General features: G+C 37.5%; 1 protein-coding gene across 1 annotated transcript; it reads right to left on the reverse strand.

The window, feature by feature from the left end:
- Positions 1-7,106: 7,106 nt before the first annotated feature.
- On the reverse strand, positions 7,107-7,999 carry LOC129558778 (olfactory receptor 14C36-like). Its single transcript, XM_088839303.1, is given in 3 exon segments — positions 7,107-7,338; positions 7,340-7,588; positions 7,590-7,999. Coding segments are annotated over 3 exon segments (891 nt in total).
- Positions 8,000-8,821: the final 822 nt, after the last annotated feature.

The following is an 8,821-nucleotide window of genomic DNA, read 5'->3' on the forward strand; positions in this document are numbered from 1 at the left end:
GGAATCAGCAAACTAAGATGGACTGGGATGGGTGAATTTAACTCAGAAACATAATATCTACTACTGTTGGCAGGAATCCCTTAGAAGAAATGGAATAGTCATCATAGTCAACAGAAGAGTCTGAAATGCAGTACTTGGATGCAATCTCAAGAACAACAGAATGAACTCTATTCATTTCCATGGCAAACCAATCAATATCATGCTAATCCAAGTCTATGCCCTGACCAGTAATGCTAAAGAAGCTGAAGTTGAATGGTTCTATGAAGACCTACAAGAACTTCTAGAATTAACACCCAAAAAGATGTCCATTTCATTACAGGGGACTGGAATGCAAAAGCAGGAAATCAAGAAACACCTGGAGTAACAGGCAAATTTGGCTCTGGAGTACAGAATAAAGCAGGAAAAAGGCTAATAGAATTCTTCCAAGATTATGCACTGGTCAAAGCAAACACCTTCTTCCAACAACACAAGAAAGACTCTACACATGGACATCACCAGATGGTCAACACCAAAATAAAATGATTATATTCTTTGCAGCCAAAGATGGAGAAACTCTATACAGTCAGCAAAAACAAGACTGGGAGCTGAATGTGGCTTGGATCATGAACTCCTTATTGCCAAATTCAGACTTAAATTGAAGAAAGAGGAGAAAACCACTAGACCATTTAGGTATGACCTAAATCAAATCCCTTATGACTATACAGTGGAAGTGAGAAATAGATTTAAGACACTAGATCTGATGGACAGAATGCCTGATGAACTATGGATGGAGGTTTGTAACATTGTACAGGAAACAGGGATCAAGACCATCCCCAAAAAAAGAAATGCAAAAAAGCAAAATCGCTGTCTGAGGAGGCCTTACAAATAGCTGTGAAAAAGAGGAGTGAAAAGCAAAGGAGAAAAGGAAAGATATACCCATTTGAATACAGAGTTCCAAAGAATAGCAAGGACAGATAAAAAAGACTTCCTCAGCGATCAATGCAGAGAAATAGAGGAAAGCAATAGAATGGGGAAGACTAGGGATTTCTTCAAGAAAATTAAGATACCAAGGGAACATTTCATGCAAAGATGAGCTCAATAAAGGACAGAAATGGCAGGGACTTAAAGGAGCAGAAAATATTAAGAAGAGGTGGCAAGAATACACAAAAGAACTGTACAAAAAAAAATCTTCATGACCCAGATAATCACGATGGTGTGATCACTCACCTATTGCCAGACATCCTGGAATGTGAAGTCAAATGGGCCTTAGGAAGGATCACTACGAACAAAGCTAGTGGAGGTGATGGAATTCCAGTTGTGCTATTTCAAATCCTGAAAGATGATAATGTGAAGTAATGTGAAAGTGCTTCACTGAATATGTCAGCAAATTTGGAATACTCAGCTGTGGCCACAGGACTGGAAAATGTCAGTCTTCTTTCCAATCCCAAAGAAAGGCAATGCCAAAGAATGTTCAAAGTACCACACAATTGCACTCATCTCACAGGCTAGTAAAGTAATGCTCAAAATTCTCCAAGTCAAGCTTCAACAATATGTGAACCGTGGACTTTCAGATGTTCAAGCTGGTTTTAGAAAAGGCAGAGGAACCAGAGACAAATTGCCAACATCCTCTGGATCACTGAAGAAGCTAGAGAGTTCCAGAAAAACATCTATTTCTGCTTCATTGACTATGCCAAAGCCTTTGACTGTGTCGATCACAATAAACTGTGGAAAATTCTGAAAGAGATGGGAATCCCAGACCACCTGACCTGCCTCTTGAGAAACCTGTATGCAGGTCAGGAAGCAACAGTTAGAACTGGACATGGAACAACAGACTGGTTCCAAATAGGAAAAGGAGTATGTCAAGGCTGTATATTGTCGCCCTGCTTATTTAACTTATATGCAGAGTACATCATGAGAAACGCTGGGCTGGAGGAAGCACAAGCTGGAATCAAGATTTCTTGGAGAAATTTCAATAACCTCAGATATGCAGATGACACCACCCTTATGGCAGAAAGTGAAGAACTAAAGAACCTCTTGATGAAAGTGAAAGAGGAGAGTGGAAAAGTTGGCTTAAAGCTCAACATTCAGAAAACTAAGATCATGGCACCCGGTCCCATCACTTCATGGCAAATAGATGGGTAACAGTAGAAACAGTGGCTGACTTTGTTTTTGGGGACTCCAAAATCACTGTAGATGGTGATTGGAGCCATGAAATTAAAAGACGCTTACTCCTTGGTAGGAAAGTTAGGACCAGCCTAGATAGCATATTAAAAAGCAGAGACATTTCTTTGCCCACAAAGGTCTGTTTAGTCAAGGCTGTGGTTTTTCCAGTAGTCATATATGGATGTGAGAGTTGGACTATAAAGAAAGCTGAGCATAGAAAAATTGATGGTTTGAACTGTGGTGTTGGAGAAGACTCTTGAGAGTCCTTTTGACTGCAAGAAGATCCAACCAGTCCATTCTAAAGGAGATCAATCCTGGGTGTCATTGGAAGGACTGATATTGAAGCTGAAACTTCAGTACTTTGGCCACCTGATGCAAAGATCTGACTCATTTAAAAAGACCCTGATGCTGGGAAAGATTGAGGGCAGGAGAAGGGGATGATAGAGGATGAGATGGTTGGATGGCATCACTGACTCAAGACACGGGTTTGGGTGGACTCCGGGAGTTGGTGATGGACAGGGAGGCCTGGCATGCTGCTGTTCATGAGGTTGCAAAGAGTTGGACATGACTGAGTGACTGAACTGAACTGAACTGAATGATTCCTAAGGCTTGCTTACAGCTCTTATTTCTTCAAAAATATCCGGTTCGATGAATGATACAGGATGCTCGGGGCTGGTGTACTGGGATGAACCAGAGAGATGGGATGGGGAGGGAGGTGGGAGGGAGGTTCAAGATGGGGAACACATGTACACCCAGGGCAGGTTCATTTCAATGTATGGCAAAACCAATACAATAATGTAAAGTAATTAGCCTCCAATTAAAATAAATAAATTTAAAAAATGCTTTCATCTTAATTCTCCTCTTTTGTAGATTCCCATCATAAAGATCTTAGCTCTTTTAAGAACATTCTACAAATCACATGGGTTTTCTTCCTTTCTTTGCATTCTTTATGTTAATTTCCCTCTTGCCACATAATTACAAATGACCACTCATTGACTCTGTGGGTTCCTCTTCTTAATCAAGTCTCAGTGGTTTGAAATACTTTATTGCATTTTTTTTTTTTTAGTTTAGTCATTGTATTCTTCAGCCCTAGAACTTCAGTATCTAATATTTTCTCTTTGTTGAATTTTCATTTTGTCTTAGATATTGATGCCATTAAATTATTAATTTATTATGCCTTATAGCTTGCTGAGCTTCTTTTGAACAATTATTTTGATTTATTTTTAAGCATATTTTGGATCTCCATATTTTTGAAGTGTTACTAGAAGTTTATTGAGTTCTTTAGTGGAGCCATGTTTCCCTGATTCTTCATAATTCTTTCAGCCTTATGTTGCTTTCTCAAGATTTGAAGGAAATCTAACAATTCCAGACTTTTCAGACTTTCTTTGATAAAGGAGGTGGTGATAAAGGGGCTGGTGACTAAGGAACACACTGAAACACTCTGTGAAATAAGTTCTATTGCTGTGAGACACAAAGTGGGGAGGCATGATGTTATTTGTGGTGCTATGTCTTTGTGGCGAGAGCTGCAGGCGTTTGCAATGACTGAGCTAGATTTTGGGGTCCTCCGTGGTATCTCCAGGTCCTAAGGCAAGGAAACTGGGCAGGGAGAGATGGAGTTTGGGACAGACAGTTTACACTTATTCAGTTCAGTTCACTCACTCAGTCGTGTCCAACTCTGAAATCTTATGCAGCATGCCAGGCCTCCCTGTCCATCATCAACTCCCAGAGTTTACTCAAACTCATGTTCATTGAGTTGGTAATGCCATCCAACCATCTCATCCTCTGTTGTCCCCTTCTCCTCCTGCCTCCAATCTTTCCTAGCATCAGGATCTTTTCCAATGAGTCAGTTCTTCACATCAGGTGGCCAAAGTATTGGAGTTTCAGCTTCAGCATCAGTCCTTCCAATGAATATCGAGGACTGATTTCCTTTAGGATAGACTGGTTGGATCTCCTTGCAGTCCAAGGGACTCTCAAGAGTCTTTTACAACACCACAGTTCAAAAGCATCAGTCTTCAGTGCACAGCTTTCTTTATAGGCCAACTCTCACATCCATACATGACTACTGGAAAAACACACATACTCAGATAGTAGGAATGACAGCATGCATGTGTGCAGCATCAGGGATTATTTGTGGACATGCATGGCAGTGAGAACCTGGACCAGTGACAGTTGCTGTGTACAATTTTGGGTGAATGTCCTTTGGCAGGGACAGGTTTATAGGTATGTATGGTTGCCTGAGAAACCTGTCTGTGGGTCAAGAAGCAATAGTTAGAAGTGGACATGGAACAACTGACTGGTTCAAAATTGGGAAAGGAGTAATAAAAACTATATATGGTCACCCAGCTTATTTGATTTATATGCAGATTGGTGGTGGCAGTTTAGTTGCTAAGTCATGTCTGACTCTTACAATCCCATGGACTGTAGCCCACCACGCTCCTTTTCCACGGGGTTTTCCAGGCAAGAATACTGGAGTGGGTTGCCATTTCCTTTCCCCAGGGGATCTTCCCATCCCAGGTCTTCTGCATTGCGGACAGATTTTTTACTGCCTGACCCACCAGAGAAGCATTACTTCATGCAAAATGCTAGGTTGGATGAATTGCAAGCTGAAATCAAGATTACTGGGAGAAATATCAACAACCTCAGATATGCAGATGATACCACTCTGATAGCAGGAAGTGAAGAGGAACTTAAGAGTCCCTTGATTAGGGTGAAAGAAGAGAATGAAAAAGTTGGCTTAAAACTCAACTTTAAAAAACTAAGTTCATGGCAACCAGTCCCATTGCTTCATTGGAAATAAATGGGTAAAAAGTGGAAGCAGTGATGGATTTTATTTTCTTAGGCTCAAAAATCACTGTGGATGATGACTGCAGTCATAAAATTAAAAGACATTTTCTCCACTGAAGAAAAGTTATGTCCAACTTAGCATATAAAAAAACAGAGATATCACTTTGCCAACAATTCTATCTTCAGTATGTTCATTAGAAATTGTATTTAGCCAAACAATTCTCTCTCTGTCTTTAACAACCCCTAGAGAACAAAGTCAAATGGTGAGAAGTTCTATCCATATGGAAATAGACTTAAATGCACTGGTTCAATATGGTCTAACTTCTTGTTCAGTGCAAAAGAGTAAAAGTAGACTCTTAGGCAAGTTATGTCAATCATTCCACATTCATTGTAAGTTATTGCCCTGTGTCTAAGCCTCTCTGTAATAATAGTGCCAAAATATTTCCCTCTAAAAACTAAGATACTTCTATTCATTCCTGTGAAATATAATGAGAAAATTCCCTCTGTTTCCTCCTTTGTGATGTGTAAAGTTGAGTTATTGTGGAAAGATAGCGATACAAATTTTAAAAATTCTGTGATAAGCTTAATGAAAAATTTTGAATTTCCCTCAGAATATAAAGTGTTCAAATACCTGGAAATTCTTAGTGAATCCAACCAAGTATCAACTATACAGTCCACAGTCTTGAACCACTGTTAATTAAAACAAGAAAACAGCCATCATGTAGAAGCAGCACAAGAATCCATCAAAAGACGAATGGATAAAAATTATGTGACATACATACTGTGAAATAATTTTCAGCTTTAAATAGGAGGAAAAGTCTAACACATGCTCCAGTATCGATGAACCTGGAGTTCAATATGCTAAATGAAATGTCACTCATAAAAAGGCAGATACTCCACAATTCCACTTATATGAAGTCCTCAGAGTAATCAAATCTGTAGAGCTAAAAAGTAGAATGGTGCACAAGTATATTTTGGCTATTTAAAAAGCTGTATTAAATCATATATTCATTTTGCTTTCCTCATTTTTCAACAATGTATCAAAGTGCAATTTATTTTATAATATTTACCTTTCTTTTACCACTTAATGATTTTTATACGAATTGGTTTATTTCCCATTTTGGGATAAAATTCCTTAAGATAAATTAATTCTGAATGTACACCAAAGTGGTTACAAACCGATGAGGCAAAATAATTTGGTAGTTTGGAAACAAAAAGTTTAGAAAAAATTAATTTGTCTACTGAATATAAAGAAGTATTTATGAAAAAATTGGGACTACAAGTAGAGATATGAGTTTTAAGTTATGATTGCCAAATAAACTCAAATAAATTTAAGAACTGACATAGGTTATCAATTAGGCCAAAAATTAGAGGTCATTTTTTCGGAATTGCCAGACATGACATTATACACAGAGAAAAAAGATCAAGTAATACGTTGGCGGGAAAAAAAGAAAAAGGAACATTTACCTTCAGCCCAGCAGCAAATTTTGTCCCCTGAAAATGGATCATTCAGAATGAAGTTGTTAAAATAATTGCCAAAAGAAAAAAAAAAAAAGAAAGAAACAAGCTTAGAGAATTAAAGCATGGTCACAAACAACAAATAGAAATTCCAGAACCAATAATTGAGGAAGAAAAAAAAATCACTGTTTACTTAGATTTTATTTTGTGGGAATTTTTCTGCACTTTTCAGGTGTATTGTATGTTAGTTTCATTCCATGCATATCATAGACTATTATTTATTTGTAATTTTTACATAAATGAATATAATTTAGTACCATATTATTTATACACTTATTTCAAATTTTGCTGACTAAATACAGATAATGCAGCCTACAAATTACCTCCATATTGATTTGTCAAAAATTCTTTCAAGGAATTACTGATACTGTTAATATTTGATGAACTGCAAACATATAATCTAAAATGGCTCTGATCAAATATTCATTTGATCATATTCATTTATTAAAAGAGTTAATTTTTATAGAGAATAAATGGAAAGGTAGTATAAGGTCCAATCATTATTTTATAAGATTAATTAAACAGATCTTAATAGAGTGAATTTGGAGTGAGCAGACTAACATATACAACCCAGGCAAGAAGCTATTTTATAGAAGTCTGGATCTCTTTCAGTGACATTGGGATAAAATTGAAATGGATTTTTATTATTTTCCAGAATAAAACTATCTTAATATTATTTTCCTTACAGCTTCCTTTAGCTGTCTGTTTCTAAGGCTGTAGAAAATAAGATTTAAGAATGCAGGAACTACAGTATAACAGGCAGAAAGAATAATGTCTTTAATTGTTTCAGAGCTTACTGAAGGCCTTAAGTACACACAGATGATAGAACTGAGAAAGGCAGATACCACAAGGATGTGAGGGACACAGGTAGAAATGGCTTTTCCTTGCTCTCCTTGAAAACCTTAGCACAGTGAAAAATATGTGAACATAAGACATAGTAATAAAGATAAAGCAGCCCCCACCAACTACATTGACAGATACAAGAAGTAAAAGAAAATTGCTGGAGGTGTCAGTGCAGGATATCCTCAGCAGAGAGGGTACAGCACAGAATAATCGATGGATCACATTGGACTGACAGAAGGTCAGCTGGAATGTTTTACCTATTTGCATACCTGCATACACAAGACCACTGACCAGGGAGGTGTGCCATTTGAACACAGAATTGGGAGTTCATGATGACTGGGTAGTGGAGGGACTGGCAGATGGCTACATAACAGTCTCGGGACATAATGTTGAGGAACATCACCTCTACATTGGCAAAGCAAATGACCAAGAATACCTGGATTGCACATGCAGTCCCTGAAATGGTCCTGTTACCAGTGAGAGAGTTGAGACAGGCATTAGGGACAATGACAGTAATATAGCATATATCTAAAATAGACAGAATTCTGAGGAAGAAGTACAAGGGCATGTGAAGTTTCTGGTGAAATATGGTGACAGTAATGATGAGAAGATTCCCTAACAAGGTAACCCAGTACATCAGAAAGAGCAACATGGAGTGTAGGAACCTTAGCTTCCAACTATCAGCAAAGATCACAGTGGTAGAATTGACCATATTTTAAAAAGGGTGATCGATGTGGAAAATAAAAGGGATAAACTGTGAGAAACAGGATTCAAAAAAAGAATGAATGAAATCACCTTAAACATTTTTTTGGAAAGTGTGTTCTTCTATTTCATACAGACGGTCTTTGTGTGTAGGAAATGTCCATAATTATTATTTTCATGAATCTGTGCTATGTTGCTTCAGTCATGTCCGACTCTTTGCAACCCTGTGCACTGTAGGCCATCAGGCTTCTCTGTTCATGGGGATTCTCCAGGCAAGAATACTGGAGTGTGTTGCTATGCCCTCATCCAGGAGTCTTTTCATATGTTTAGCTTATTATCACTACTGAGTAGTTAAAATGGCAAAGTGCTAAGGCTGGGGCTCTTCAATCACATTTTTCTGGTTATACAGGAAGTGTTATTACTTTACTCAATAATATCCAACCCACTGGAGTTTATTATTTTAATGAAGATTCATCAGTTCATAGATAAGATAGTTAATTCAAACAGAGTCAATTCTCAATTAAAGATTAAGTTTTCTTAGGAATTGTATACTACATTCAGTTGGATATTGACACTTTGTTGAAATTTACCTTAATGTTCTTTGAAATATTGATCATGGATCACCAAGAGTCCATAATTTCTTGAAATCAGCCTTAAAAGATAAGCAGAGAAATTTAGATTAAGAATGTAGACAATTTAAAAAATTCCCTGGCAGTCCAGTGATTAGGAATCTGTTCCATTACCAGGGACCTGGATTTGATCTCTGGTCAGGGAACTAAGAAGCTGCAAACCATGTGGTGTGGTCTAGAAAAAAAATAATTAAATATTTAAA

Source organism: Moschus berezovskii, chromosome 8 (assembly GCF_049115385.1).
Source record: "Moschus berezovskii isolate FMDL1 chromosome 8, NW_MosBer_1.0, whole genome shotgun sequence".
In the NCBI taxonomy this organism is placed as follows: domain Eukaryota; kingdom Metazoa; phylum Chordata; class Mammalia; order Artiodactyla; family Moschidae; genus Moschus; species Moschus berezovskii.